The 15,792-nt window shown below is 38.9% G+C and overlaps 1 protein-coding gene across 3 annotated transcripts in view; it reads right to left on the bottom strand.

The window, feature by feature from the left end:
- The window catches only part of LOC119647432, a 281,759-nt gene that overhangs the window by 41,672 nt on the left and 224,295 nt on the right, over positions 1-15,792 (bottom strand). For all 3 annotated transcript variants that reach the window (XM_038048343.1, XM_038048340.1, XM_038048341.1), the window contains exon 10: positions 2,656-2,713. In XM_038048343.1, the coding sequence (XP_037904271.1) occupies positions 2,656-2,713 (58 nt within the window). The remainder of the gene's footprint in view (positions 1-2,655; positions 2,714-15,792) is intronic.

Below are 15,792 nucleotides of genomic sequence, written 5' to 3'. Positions count from 1 at the left end.
AGCTAATTGCTACTATCGTGCGCATGCCATTTTTAAGAATTTCCGCGACACAATTAAGGAAGTTTGATTTTTATTTGGTAAAGCGATCTACGGAACACTCGAGGCTCCAGGCCGTTAAGTGCACCCTAATTATCGTTATATAAAGTTATGGTATATGATTTTGATTTACTGACAAAGGTAGATAGGGTCTAGCCAGAATTACTAAATACATAAGGCCCGCAATAAGTTATTGATAACTTGATTGACTTTCAGAATTTTGATTTCTTGGGTTCATATTCAGTTTAGTCTCTAAAGGTGTATCAGCCGCATTACAGTATGATTACTGATTAACATAATTTTCTTGGCTTAGTGTGACTGTGCTATTAACTTTATTAGTATTAGCCGTAATTCAGAAGCAATTTTTAAACTGTCCTAGATCCTTTATTTTGAGTTTTGAAGCGCTTTATTCAAGACCGTAATGATACAATATAGGATTACAGTACCCTATAGGAGGCAATGTAGTCAGCATTGCGCTCGCCCGAGATTATTACCCTGATTTGTGCTCTAACCACTCAGCTGTCTGGACACGTAATATTATCATTGGTGAATATAAAAAAATCATTGACATACAAACTTGCTAACTTACTTACAAGTATGTTATAGGCATCTTCATATTCATTAAGGATATTGGAATATTCAGACCCATCTGATGTTTCTTCAACTAATGTATCTTCGCAAGTTGTATCTCTCTCACAATGTAAGTTTTCTCCATCTTCAATAATGGATACACTAATTTCTGAGTTTTTCTCAACTTCCATGACAATGACGTCACTGCTTGTAGTCACGCGCTTTATTCTAGGGTTATATATTCGATAACCTTTGATGTTATCCCCGTTGTCAACAAGTATCTGCTTTTCAGACTTTCTGCCCCATTTCTGAAGCTTCTCTTTAGCTATGTGGACCATAACATTGTTACCAAATACTCGTAAGTGACTTATATCAGGTTTACATCCCGTCCAGATCGCACAATATCCTTATCTTCTTATTTGTTTGTTTCTCAATCTTGGCTTTGAATTCTGCAGAACATTTAAGTGTCTCATTTTTATTAAGCATAAAAAAATACACAAACGCCATACGACTATAAACGTCAATAAATAGTACGAAATATCTGGCAGCTGCAAGTGATTCATGCTCCATAAGCCCACAAATATCTGTGTGAATTAAACGAAGTATGGTAATTCTTTATTTCTAAAAATTTCATTTGTAACTGGTAAACGACACTGTTTACCCTCACAACAAAGTATGCAGGATGACTTGTCAAGATCAACCTTTCCTTGCATTTTCATACCTTCAACAAGTTTCATGAAAATTCAAAGTTCAAAGTTATAGCAATTCAAACTTATTAATTTCGTGCGAGTTAACAGCATCCTAAGCCATACAAATAAGATGCTGACGTCATAATTAACAAGAATATTTGACAGTCAAGGGAAATATTTAAATACCATTCAAGAAGAATCTAATTCTCCCCAGCCCATTTTTATTTCTGATGTAGGTTACTCTGAGTGTGAAGCGTATGAGGTTGACTATTATTAAAACAGGGCTTTTCATTAAATGATTTATTTAGATCGCTTTCTAAAAAATAGAGGGCAATGGAATTTTTAGCTATGTGACACGGAGCTGTCGTGTACTCGTCGCTCCTCACATCTTCTTCTTTTTCTTCAGCTTTTACCCCGTTCTCAAGCGGAGTTGGCTCCTCGTGATCGGTTTCGCAATATTATTTTATTAAATGCCTGATCAGGATGTAATCGCGAGGCCTTTAAATCCCCATGCAGCATATCAAGCCACCGTTGTTTCGGTTGCTTACCGTTGACTTCGATGTTCAGACCAATATTGGTAAGTGAATTCTCGTTAGCGTGAATTACCTGACCACATCATCGAAAACACCTCTCTCGCAGTTTTTCCACGATCGGTGCAACCCCATATCGATGACCGATATCCTCATTTTGGACGTGATCAAAACATGTCACGCCACCAGTCCAATGCAACATCTTCGTCTCCATTACCGCAAGACGCCGTTCATTGTCTTTCTCCATTAGTTGATAGCACTGACCCGATACATTTAAATCGCTCAGTTCTGGGCAGGTTACTGCCATTGCCAGAACTGAGAGTTAAATATCTCGCGTCAATGCTATCAGCCAATGGAGAACTGCGTTATGGTCCTCACAACACAAGTTTCGCAACTTGTTTATCTATATTGAAGAAATAGTATTGAAATTCGTCACACTGACATCTGTTGAATGCAATCCCCACAGTCGTTCTAGGGTAATTTTTCGAAAAAAAAGGAAGTTAATCGCCTCTATAGGAAATCGAAACAGAGCTAGTAATTGATAAAGATAGATTAAATTATTATTGTGGTGAATAGAAATGACGGTTTTGCCTACAAATATATGAAACTTCTTCGACCCGGGAGTTTAATATTTAGCTTATAAACGAGTGAAATGAGTAAGTTTACTGATGCTCCAATAACCACAATTAATGTTTTTGAGGAGAATGAGAGCATAGACGTAAAAGAATATTGATCAAGCAATAAATTATAAACCCATGAGCGTATTTGTATTGACATATAGTACACTTCATACACATTTTAATGGAAGATCGTTAGTTAAATTCGCTTACCAACTTTGGTGAAGAGTTAAAAAAGAGAGCCTCACAACTTGCTGACATCGAAGGAAATCTGTAAAAAAAAACATAGGAGTCAAGTTTACAAGAAAATCTCAATATTTTTGCCATAGAAATAAAACAAATATTTGGATGGGCTGTGTACTTGAAGTGTAAAGTGATACTCTTTCGACGATTGATATAATTAGTATTGCTATTATGAGCCATTCTTGCTTATTCATAACAGCTTGATAATTTGGTTGTAAAAGTAGCTTTTTGGAAACTAAGAACACTGATTAGGAATAGCATTTCCTTTGAGAACTGACATGTGAGATGAAGGAACGGACTGTGATATATAATCATTGTATTTGCGTGCAATAAAGTTAGCCCCGGAAGAATTTGCCAAGTACATCACAACTTTCAGACCAATCAATCAAAAAATATGTTCACTTCGAATGAGATGTCACTTTTTAACGTTTGGTTAAATATAGAGTGACTCAAACAATTGTTTGCGATTTTTGGATTTTTACCTTGAAACTAAATAAAATGGCCATGGTATTTTTTCAAAAAGGTTTTATTATACAACTAATGAAATAAAATATAAAAACAGGTACAGTTTTCCGTCTTTATATAAAACATAAATTTAAGTAAGAATGGAACTTCATGAACCCGATCAATGTTTTGAGGAACCCTATCACTTAGTATAACCCCTTTTGCCTAACTAAAAATAAATAGGAATTAGACTGAGACCATGGTACAAACTAGAGGAACGACGTGAACTAGGCAAAACGTTGATTTCAACTACTTAGGACTCAACATCCTCAAATGTTGTCGGGCAATTATAAAAGGCAAATAATAAGATTGATAAGGCGGAGTCTGGTCATTCTTTGTGGCTAAATTAATTACTCTGTGCTACCAATATTAAAAAGTAAACATGTAACTAACGATTTGCAAAATACGATGATGGGCGATTAATCGAACAGCGAATCCTCCGGCTCTTATGCTCAAGGTATGGGACAGCGAATCAATGCCTGACGATTGGCAACGAGGCATTATCTGTCTCATACATAAAAAGGGAGATATAACACAGTGCAGCAATTATAGAGGTATCACGTTGCTGAGTACCATCTATAAGATATTCTCCACTATCTTGCTAGGCCGGATAGCCACATAAGCCCAGAACATCATTGGCCCATACCAAAGAAGCTTCACTCCAGGCAAATCAGCAACAGATCAGATTTTCTCTCTGCGGCAAGCGATGGAAAAACTGTTGGAATATGGACAACAGGTACATCATCTGTTCATCGACTTTAAAGCCGCCTATGATAGCATAGCCAGGGTAAAACTGTACACGGCCATGGGAGAATTCGTTATCCCGACGAAATTAATAAGACTGACTAGGCTGACCCTGACCAATGTGCGAGGCCAGATAAAAGCAGCAGGATCACTCTCAAGACCATTCGACATCAACAACGGTCTACGACAAGGGGATGCGCTATCATGCGTCCTCTTTAACCTGGCCCTCGAGAAAGTGATCCGTGATGCCGAGGTAAATGCAAGAGGTACGATCCTCTTCAAGTCCACCCAACTACTGGCCTATGCTGACGATATCGACATCATGGGAAGAACCACCCGAGACGTACAAACTGCCTTCATCCAGATCGAGCAGGCGACGCGAGATCTTGGGCTGCACATCAATGAAGGCAAGACAAAATATATGGTGGTAACGTCAGCATCAGAAAACCAACCAACCAACAGCATCAAACCGCACTGGTCAAACGGGAAGAATAAAGATAGGAGAATACAACTTTGAAACCGTTGATAATTTCTCCTATCTACAACCGATGACAGCTATGATGATGAAATCCGCACACGGTTGTTGCCAGCCAATAGAGCCTACTTCAGCTAACAAAAATTGTTCCGCTCGAAACGTCTCACCATTGGGTCAAAGCTCTTACTGTACAAGACTATAATCTTGCCAGTCCTCATGTATTCCTCGGAGACTTGGTTCTTAGCAAGAAGAATTGCGAACTCTTGGCCGCGTTCGAGAGAAGAATCCTCCGAAGAATTTTTGGCCCCCTACATGAGGATGGACGATTCCGTAGCCTACACAATGACGAAATCTATGAGCGATACCATGACCGTCCGGTTGTGGATAAAATCCGGCTCAATAGGTTACGGTGGGCGGGTCACTTAATCCGTATGGATGAGGATGATCCCACCCGGAAAGTCTATAAGGGCAATATCTATGGTAGAAAAAGAAGACGAGACGACGTTGCCACCATATATTTTGTCTTCGCGTGATCTTGGGCGGCAACAATTTAGAGGGAGAACAAATCAAGTTAAGCCAAAATGTCACTACGCCTGTATGCAACTCTTTAGCTCTCGTACAGAAAAATGTGAAGCGTTGTACACTTGTAAAGTCTAAATTAGGCCTTATAAACAATTTTAGAAACGCTATATATTATGGGAATCGATAGGGATAGAAATTCCCCAGAACAAGTGATGCTAAAATTGAAGAGATTATTTTCTTAGTACCTCAGTCAGTGAATTTTTAAAAAATCAAAAATTTGAAAATTCTGGGCAATAAAAAGTAGGATATAGAGAATTGATTTAGATGCTTCTGTTGACATATAAAGCTTAAGGTTATAATATGCAACTTACAACTCATTTTGCCTTGGGAATTTAGAAACTGCAAGTTATGAGCATGAAGAAAGATTATATAAAGGCGATTTTGAAATTGGAAGGACGTTTTCTGAGTAAATGGTGCCCAAGGATGATGATCCACCGCTGTTTCGCTATCAAGAGGGCACAACCGGCAGTTAAATATTCCAGCAAGGTTCGGGTGATGCAACGAAATATATTTTTTTAAGCAGGGTTATTCAAAAACGGTATTAACAATACTTTTTTATACGTTTGAAAATAATGAACAATGAAATAGATGCATAGTCAAATTAGAAATTTCAGTCTGCAAGGTGCAAGGTGCCAGACCTAAAATTTTGGAATTTATTGACGAAAATTCATATCCCCCAAGACGAGATTTATGTCGAAAGGCAAGAAAGTCAACAATAATCTTCGGAGAATAGGTTACATGTTTTATTTGACTTCTGAAAGTAGCCTTTTTAAACTACTGTAAATGTTCTAAAAGTTTTCTGAGCAACTTTGATAGAAACTAGTTTAATATAGACCTTCGATGTCATCAAATTGCGATTATGCTACGAAGATAATTCATGCAATCGATCTGCAACTAAGAATTTGAAGTAAAAGCGGCTAGAACAGAGTGCGTGAAAATTTTTGGGATTACCGTAGGTACCAGTCATTCATCTATGCGGGGCATCCTTATGGTTTCAATCAACTCTGACAAAGAGACATAGTATATTTCTAAATTATACATTTCAATGTCAAATTGCATAAATCTGTCAACAAAACTGGACAAAATAAGACTAGATTCCACGAAATTTTTGCCTGATATAAAAATGAAACGGGGTTTAAATGTATGTAATTTTCATAAGTTTATGAAATTATTCGGTTGGAAGGTAGGGGCATCGCAATCTGCAATTATAACCAGGTTGCATTGAAGGCGTTGAGTAGTCCTTGATCACCTCGAAAATCGTTCAGGAATGCAGAAACCGTTTGAACTCTATCTCTAGATTCAATACGGTGTAATTTCTGTGGGTACCTAGTCAATGTCGCATAGAGGAACCAGCAATTGGAGTACCAATAGTATTGGCTGTCTTCAAAAACTGAGAACAAGCTTCCCATAATGACAGGTTGCAGAGCCTAAACGCTGCTAGATACACCGAATTTTTCGTGTCAAAACCGAACATGCGTGCCGCAAAATTCATCCTGTCGTAAAAGCAGGAGGAGTTACAAGAGTATTGTAGGCATTCTGATAGGCAATAATTCACTATCTGGACATATATTCAGAATAGGAGTTATTCAAGATGATACGTGTCCCTCCTGTAATGAGGAAGCGAATTCACGGAGCATTTCCTATGTGAATGCCCCGCCTATAGACGCATCACGCATCAGATCCTCGGTGCCGATGTTCTTCAGTTGCGATGGGTAGCATCACGTCTACTAAAGGTAATCCTGCGATATTTTAAAGAATCCGGGATATTCCTTTAGATGGAGGTGTCGAGTACAATGGGCCACTAAGGCTTGAGCGCTCAGAATCCATAGTTTTTCCCCCAATTGTTAAAATTTAATATAAAGAAATTCTACCTAATTTAGCTCTTCCCCATTTTTAGGAGCGTACTTGTCTAGTTATAATCTTTATTTTTGTTCGTCTATCCTTCTTCTTTTTCTTCAGCCTTTGCCCCGTTCACAAGTGGGGTCGGCTGGTCGTGATCAGTTTCGCCATTTGGTTCTATCAAATGCCTGAACTGGATGCAATTGCGAGGCGTTTAAATCCCCATCCAGCGTATTAAGCAACTGTTGTTTCGGCCGGCCTTTTGGTCGCTTACAATCGACTTCGATGTTCAGACCAATCTTGGCGAGTGAATTCTCGTTAACGCGGATTACGTGACCATACCATCGAAGGCGCCTCTGCCGCAACTTTGCCACGATTGATGCAACCCCATATCGATCGTTGATATCCTCATTTCGGATGTGATCAAAACGTGTCACGCCACAAGTCCATCGCAATATCTTCGTCTCCATTACCGCAAAACATAGAGGGCGACATAGCAGTAAATTTGAGACGTTTATTGATACGTCGATCATAAAAAACACCAGTTATGAAATGCCACTTCATCCAGGTTGCGTTAATGCGTGAAACAATTTTATAACACAGTTCTCCATTGGCTGATACCATTGACCCGAGATATTTAAACCGTTCACTTCTGGGCAAGTCACTGCCGCTGACAGTGATTGCGATGTCCTGTTTCATAGGGATCGGTTGTCAAAAATTCAGTTTTATTTAAATTCATTCTGAGACCGTGTTGCATGAGGCAATCATTCCATTTTTGGACAAGTTACTCGAGATCAGTTTTGCTATTAGACGCTAGGAAAACATCATCTGCATAAGGCAGTGTATAGGGCGTTGGACGTTCGATATCCCGTGTAACAGTGATTATAACAAGAACAAAGAGGAGTGGTGAGAGGGCGTTACCTTGATGAGCACCAACAAAGACACACAGCGATTCTGATACACCTACCACACTTCGAGTTTTACTTTTCGGATCATGCTAGAGCAATTGAACTCAACGCCCGAGTTTTTCTGGCACTAAGTGTTGCCGTAGAGCATGCCAGATGAATTCGTCTGGCACACTATCCAACGCTTTTTCTAGATCTAGAAATGCAATGTAAAGAGGGCGATGTTTCACACAGTGTTTTTCCATAAGTAACCGCGCAGCGTATATTCCAAATCCGGCTTGCTTCACCATTATTTCAACGATTTCGCGAATACGACTGTTAAGAAGGCCTTCAAAAATCTTCATGGTATGGGAAAGTGACCGGCTTGGATGGTAACTTGAACATTCTGCTGGACTACCTGTCTTTTTCCATATTGGAACTGTGATACTTTCTTGCCAGTCAGACGGTGTTCTACCTTCCTGAATAACCCAATTAAAAAATTCACTGAGCCACAGTGTTGTGTCCCAGCTCTTTGCTTTTCAGAGCTTAGATGCGATGTCGTCAGGTTCTTTTGCTTTCCTCGATTTCATTCGTTTTGTTGCTTCGTCGACTTCAGTTGCGCTGACAGGTAGAACTGCTCCAAATTTCGGCAATAACTGTGGAAGTAGAGGATGAACAAATTCTTCGGTTGAAATCTGTTCGAAAGATTCTCGCGTTGCGGCTCGACGGTCGGTAAATAAGTACCGTTCTTGTCATCAACGCAATAGAAGTGTTCGATGTCTTGTGTGCGTTCGTGTCGGCTTTTGGCAGATCAATACAGATCTCTCTCTCGCCATCCCTAGTGTCCAGTTTATCGTACAGATTTTTATAATAGGTCGCTCGTGTGACAACGATCGCTTCCTTTGTTTCCCGGTTGACGTTTTATCGCAGAGAAACTTCTGAAAGAGGCGTTTCTTTTCACGGAACTTCATTTCAAAACCGTCAGTCCAAAGCCAAGTATCTCGATTGATGAGCCGCTTAGCTGGGTTGGTGACCTCGACGGTTGCAGAGGCCGCTTTGTGGATCGTGTCTTTAATTTGGTTCCACGATTCTTCCACATTTGTAATGGTTTTTAATCGTGTAAGTGAGATCATTTCTTCTTTCCTCTTACGAAATGTGCGGCACCTGTTTTATTGGTGGCTTAATTCGCAAAACGGCAATCAACGGCCGATGTTCGGTGCTTTCATAGGGAACGGCTTTACAATCAGTGACGATGGTAAAATGTCGGCGTCTTATGAGAATATAGTCGATTTCCGATTTACTATTCCCACTATAAAATGTAGGAAGATAAGACAATCGTTTGATGGACTATGTATTCATAAGTACAAGGTCATGGGTGCCCGCAAAACCGATTATACGCTCGCCATCCTCATTGCGCCCTCCAAATCCCTTTCTCCCATGGCACCTGCTATCGTCTGCATTTTCACCCGCATGACCATTAAGATCGCCGGCAACAAATCAGCAGGCACGTTGCAGGTCTTTGCATCGAGAAGTTTCCAGAATTCATCTTTTTCGGCATCAGGTCGACCTTTCTGTGGTGTGTACGCGGTGAAGAAGTGAATAGTCCGATCGGTTGATATAATGGTGAGCTTCATCAGCCGGTCATCAAATCGTTCGTCTTCTTTAATGGAATCATGGAAACTCTCTGAGATGGCAATGCTAATACCGTATTGAGTGTGTGGGCTACCAAAATCGACAAGTTTGTAGCCATTCTTACCGCGTTCGCGTTCTATGTCGCAGCTTTTGGAACCAGACTATCGGATTTCTTCCAGAGCGGAGATATCAATGCGCCTTTTGCGAAGAGCTCTTGCGAGTTCCTCGGTCTTTCGGAAATTCCGTTATTCCATCTGATTGAAACTTACAATTTAATTTCGTAAGTTCGGAGTTATAATATCCAATATGGAGTTGTGAATGATCTACAATTGACAATGTCTGAAAGCTTAAGTGTACTCCACCTTCCAGGATCAGTTCTAAATATGGCATAATCTTCATTATGATTGCAAAAAATATTAGCGTCATCTATAGATAGTACAAGAATTACTCGTTGTGCTGGTACCTTTTTAATTTTTACTCGTATTGAACCTGATATGTACACATGCTAGTTCTCGGAGCGTGGGTTGATTGAAAGCGACAATATGCACTGAGGTATCTATAAAATGATAAATAGCAACTGGTATATATATATGCATGGACAAATGAATTAAAGTTAACTTCCATTCATTCGGTTTGTGAAATTCTACTGTAAATATTCCTGCCATTATTACGAATTTATGGGACAGATTTTGTTTTCAAACATCACGATACAGAAACAAAACCTAATGTCATATTAAACGTTTGCAATAATTCATTGGAAAAATATCAAAACTAAAGGTATTCCAGATAAAAATGTTTTGTAAACTGATCCTAGTGCTATTTGATACAATTTGAAAACCCAATTGCCTTTAACTGAGATGATTGTATCGGAACTTTCTTTATGGGTTGCAAATCCATTAAAAGCCGAGCATGATTGCATTTGCCATTCAATATGAAGCCTCCCAATACCATTCTTGTGGAATTCTTAACGCTGTCGAAAACCCCGGTTCTTAAAATTGAGAAACTTAAACCAGCCTCTATTGATCAATATGTTTTCTTTTCAGGTGGTGTTTGTGGATGTTAGCAATCATTAAGTGGGCCTTACTAGTTGGCAAGGTCTCTGATTGGTTATAACAGGGTTGATTAATTTAATTCAATGCCTTATATATCAAGTGACATTTTTACAACAAAAAATCAATCAAATCAAATTTGATTTTTCCCATAAAGTTCATAGTTCATTCATAATCAAATTAGTTACATAAAATAAAAATACTTATTCAAATACAAAATTTTTATTTATTAATGTAAACTGCGTTATTGAAGGAAACTATAAATGAATAAGAAAGTCAACCAAGTAGAACTATTCATTATAATGTTTAAAAAGGCACACCAATGTCATTACTTAGCCTGTTCCGAAGATAAGATAGACCAGATCAAGCGTAGAAAAAAATCCTTTCTACAGATGGAGTGGAAGGCACGGCTATGAACAACTGATACAAGATAGGCGTTAAGTGCTCAACTATTCTGCTTAACTATGATTTCCACCATTGCAATGGTTTTATATTTTTATTTTTGATTATTTCTTCTGTCAACATTACTTCACAGTAGATTTGTTTCATGATATCTTAAGCATCTTCTGCAGCTTTTGTCTTGTCGTCAGCTGTTAACTGGAATTCAATTTTTGAAGGGCCCAACAAATATGGCAAATAATGAACAGGGGTGAGGACTATTTCATACATTTTTTTTTAAATACAAATAACTGATTCTATCATTCCTTTCTCGAAAAGTTTTCTGGATCTGTTTAAGATTTTGAGTGAAACAAAACCTTACTAAAATCGGTTTAATGTCTGTCTGTTCATCGGTCAGTCACACGAGATTTATACCGAAACGGCTGGAGCTATCTTCACGAAATTTGGTGAGAATATGTGGCCTGTGAACCGCCACACGTGCAACGGGGGGGATCATTCTTTGTTGGCTTTAAGGGGGCTCCCCATATATGCGAAAGGGGAGAGCAACATTTTTTTCTCACAGAATATGGAAGTGGGGTATCAAATGAAAGGGCTCAATTACTACTTTTCGAAAATGATTTGATCTGACATGGAGTGAGGATCCAAATGTGTGCCCCAAAGCTTGAAGCAGGGTTTCTTTTCAGAACCTACCCCCGCGAAATATCTGAAACAAGTCGGAATACCGGAAGCTCGCGCTTCGGGTATAAAGGTTTAGTGTTCATCTTATGTGAGAAACTTCTACGCACATTTTTCCATCCGTATAAAGCTACAAATCCAACATAGTCCTTCATATTTTTCCAAATTACAAGATATTCGTACATATTACAGACAGATATTATTCTCACCCTAAACAAACAAACTGCCTATTACCGAATATTGTACATATCCATGCATATATAAATTGATCCTACTTATATTTCCGGTTTACTTCATGTACAAAAGTATACATATGTACGTATATTGAATCCCGTGGGTTTAATGTATTAATATATTTATCTGGATTAACTACCCGTAAACTTCATTAGCACGTATATACACTTACTTACACACATACGTCTGTCTGGAGTAATTAATATTGATATACAAATGACCCAAAAAAAAAATTTTTCTTTGTGATCCTCCATTCATGTGAGCTCACATTGTTGTGGTGTTGGGATTATGACGTCATGCACGAAATTCACAACAAATGGCTAAGTTTCACCCTCTATAACTTTGTTAATAATAGTTGGATTTTCTTCAAACTTGTCCAAATTGTGCCTTATGTTGTTCTTTACGCAAAATTTGTAGTTTTAGTAAGAACTGATCACCAGCTAAAATTCTGAAATATGCTAATATACTATTATTAACTTTATTTGTGCATATATCGGAACGGGATGTATTTTAAAGCCTATTTTTCATTTAGATTCACAATTGTGATTTTTTTTCAGATTTTTCGATTGGATAAGTTCTGGGAACGAGACTTGTGACACTTTTTGGGGGTCATATTTTGAACCCTCACTCTCCAACGTTTCACCCGATATCAAATGCGGGGCCAGTTTTGAAAAGTACTAATTGAACCCTTTCATTTGATAATCCACATGACTATATTCTGTGAAAAATTCCAATCACATTTATTCACCCAAAACCTAAAACAATCACAATGATGTACCCATACAAAATCTAGGCCTCAAAATATATTCCATAGCGATATCTGGTCAAATAAAATTAACGGTAGCATATTATTATTAAGTAAATTTCGTCAAATTTTTCTTCACCTAAAAACATCAGGAAATATCAGCACATTGACGCCAATACTCTGAAATACACTATCATCATCATCAACGGCGCAACAGCCGGTATCCGGTCAAGGCCTACCCTAATAAGGAACTCCACACATCCCGGTTTTTGGCCGAGGTCCACCAATTCGATATCCCTAAAAGCTGTTTGGCGTTCTGACTTATGCTATCGTTCCATCTCAGGCAGGGTCTTTTTCTACCATAGATATCCTTATAGACATTCCGGGCAGGATCATCCTCACCCGTACGTATTAGATGATCCGCCCACCGCAACTTGTTGAGCTGGATTTTATCCACAACCAGACGGTCTCATAGATTTCATCGTTATAGAGGCTGCGGAAACGTCCATCCTCCTGTAGGTTGCCAAAAATTCTTCAGAGGATTCTTCTCTCGAACGCGGCCAAGAGTTCGCAATGTTTCTTGCTATGAACCCAATATACATAAGGACTGGCAAGATCATTGTCTTGTATAACAAGAGCTTTAAATCTATGGTGAAACGTTTCAAGCGAAACAGTTTTTGTAAGCTGAAATAGTTGTTGGAAGACAACAACCGTGCGCGGATTCCATCGCCATAGCTGTTATCGGTTGTGATTTTCGACCCTGGATAGGAGTAATTTTCAACGGTCTCAAAGTTATAGTATCCTGTCTTTATTATTCTTCTTTGACCAGTGCGATTCGATATTTTTCATTCTTTGGGTATTTGCGCTGACGTTGAATGTGCAGCCCAAGATCTCGCGCCGCCTACTCGATCTGGATGAAGACTGTACATCTCGGGTTGTTCTTCGAAGGGCAGTAGTTGGGTGGACTTGAAGAGGATGGTACCTCTTGCATTAACATCTGCACCGTGGATTACTTTTTCCAGGGCCATGTTAAAGAGGGCGCATGATAGGGCATCTCCTTGTCTTAGATCGTTGTTGATGTTGAATAGTCTCGAGAGTGATCCTGCTACTTTTATCTGGCCTCACACATTGGGCAGTGTCCATAGACGGGTGAGTCTCCAAGCGTGATGTAGAGCTCGGACGAATCTGCGCTAAGCGGCTCCACACTATAGCGCTTCCACAATGCAAGCATTTCTTGGAAATCTATTCCCAAAGGTGCGCAGATGTGTTGCGAACATCATTGGAAACTACAATCATATAAATCCTAGAGGAGCCTAGAGAACCTTGCGGTATGCTCCAATCATCAGCATCAGCACATATCAAAAGAACTTTCGACAAAGGACAGAAAGCACCTTGTTGCTCCAAAACCAAAAATGATTTTAAAAAAATCTCGCCCACTCAGTTCGGGAAGGCAGGAAGGAGTCTTCTGCAGAAATTTCGGGCTTAAACTGCCGTTACAATTTAGAAGCAATATGGTTCCCACACCTTATGCGTTCATACAAGCCCTTTGCGAAATGACCACGCCTGACATAACTGAAGCGGATATTGGAGCAATAGTAATAATCGTTGGCGTAACAATCCATAATGGATCAGGGCCCTGAAGTCTGTTAGAGCACTTAATTCAAAACCGTAATGGCTTGTTCGCTAAGCAGAAATATAATAGGGAATGTTTAAGTAAGCCCAAAAATACATAGTGTAATAACGTCCGTGCCCTCTAAAGGCAGCAAGTACTTATAGCGTGAAATAGTATCCAAATAAATTATGCAAAACCTCATCGACAGCGCGAGAAACAGTATTTTCAAACTGTTTACCGCTCTGGAAAGCTGGTAGATTATTAACAGCAACCTACTGTTAGCTGCTAATGTCAATTTATCATCGAAACATTTGCTGTTTCTGGGTTAATATTATTATGAAACACTCAAATATTTGGTACTTATTTCTTTCCCGTTATTTTATAGATGAAATTTGACGTAAGTGTTCCCTAGGGCGTTAGAAAACCCTCCTTCTATCAAGCGCAATATAATGGTAATCTATAGATACCCTGCGCTGGCGAATAACAAACCCTTGCATGGTAGTTTTAACACTTAATTAAGTAGCCTTAGCGAATATTCGTGACAAACACAATAAGCTATAGGGTCACAGAAAGCCGCCTATGCAAGATGCCTAGTCTTCAAATAAGCCTAAGAATCTCTCGACATCGATATATTACAATTTAAAACGTACAACACCGTATGTATCAATCTAATATTTGTATGAGTTTACATGTTGAGGCTGCATGAATATGGGAGGCCACATGTATACTAATACTTATCAACATCAACTGTAAACTCCTCAACAGTATAGAGAAATAAAACAAGTCATGAAACCGGAAGCTAGATGCTTCAGGTATGAAAGGTTTTGTGTATTTTTTTTATAAAGACGTTTGAGTGTGCATTTTTCCTATTAGTATGTAGCACGTAATATATGCAAAGATTATGTCAAAATATCCACTTTCAGGTGATGTTGAAATTCAAAGTCTTGAATTTGCACAGAAGCGTGTATTTCTGCAAAATTTCGTAATTCTAGGATGAACCTAGGGCGGGTTTTCCTGCAAATTGCTAAAAATTATAGTAATGTACTATTATTAACTTTATTTGAACATGTATCGGTATGGAGGGTGTTTTGGAGCCTAGGCACCATACAGTGGCAGCCTCTTGACCTTTTTCAGATTTTCTGGTTGACCAGTTTCTGAGAATGTGTCCGTTAAAGAAACTTTCAATTTCATCCCCCCGCACTCCCCACCTTTCCAACAAATGTCAAAACTAAGACCGGCTTCGAAAAGTACTAATCGAAACTTTTCATTTGATACCCGACATGACTGTTTGGTGAAAAAAATTGTACACCCCCTTTTCGCATGTATGGGGACCCCCTCAAATTCTATGTAAAGGGATATAACTCTATATGTGCGAGCGTTCAAAGTTCCCGCCTTCCTACCAAATTTGGTGTCAATCATTACAACCGTCTCCGAGAAAAATGCGTGTGACGGACAGACAGTAAACCGTTAATAAGATTTTGTATTTACATAAAACCTTACAAACATTCCTCGCCTGGGAGTGTGACCTACTCAAAAAAGGCTGGCCTTAAAGGGTAGACCTGTGTTAATGCATTCACTGCATGTGAACTGTAAAAATCATGGAGATACGGGATCTTGGAAGTCATTCAACTTCCCTCGCTCATCAATAAAACAAAATAACTGTGACGCAGAACAAGTCAAAAATTATATTAATTTTGGAAGAACTCTCATTTACGTCCCGCAAAGACGGCACA

This window comes from Hermetia illucens, chromosome 2 (assembly GCF_905115235.1).
Source record: "Hermetia illucens chromosome 2, iHerIll2.2.curated.20191125, whole genome shotgun sequence".
Lineage (NCBI taxonomy): Eukaryota > Metazoa > Arthropoda > Insecta > Diptera > Stratiomyidae > Hermetia > Hermetia illucens.
Note: the sequence above shows the minus strand (reverse complement) of the source record. Positions and strands in the feature narration are given on the sequence as shown.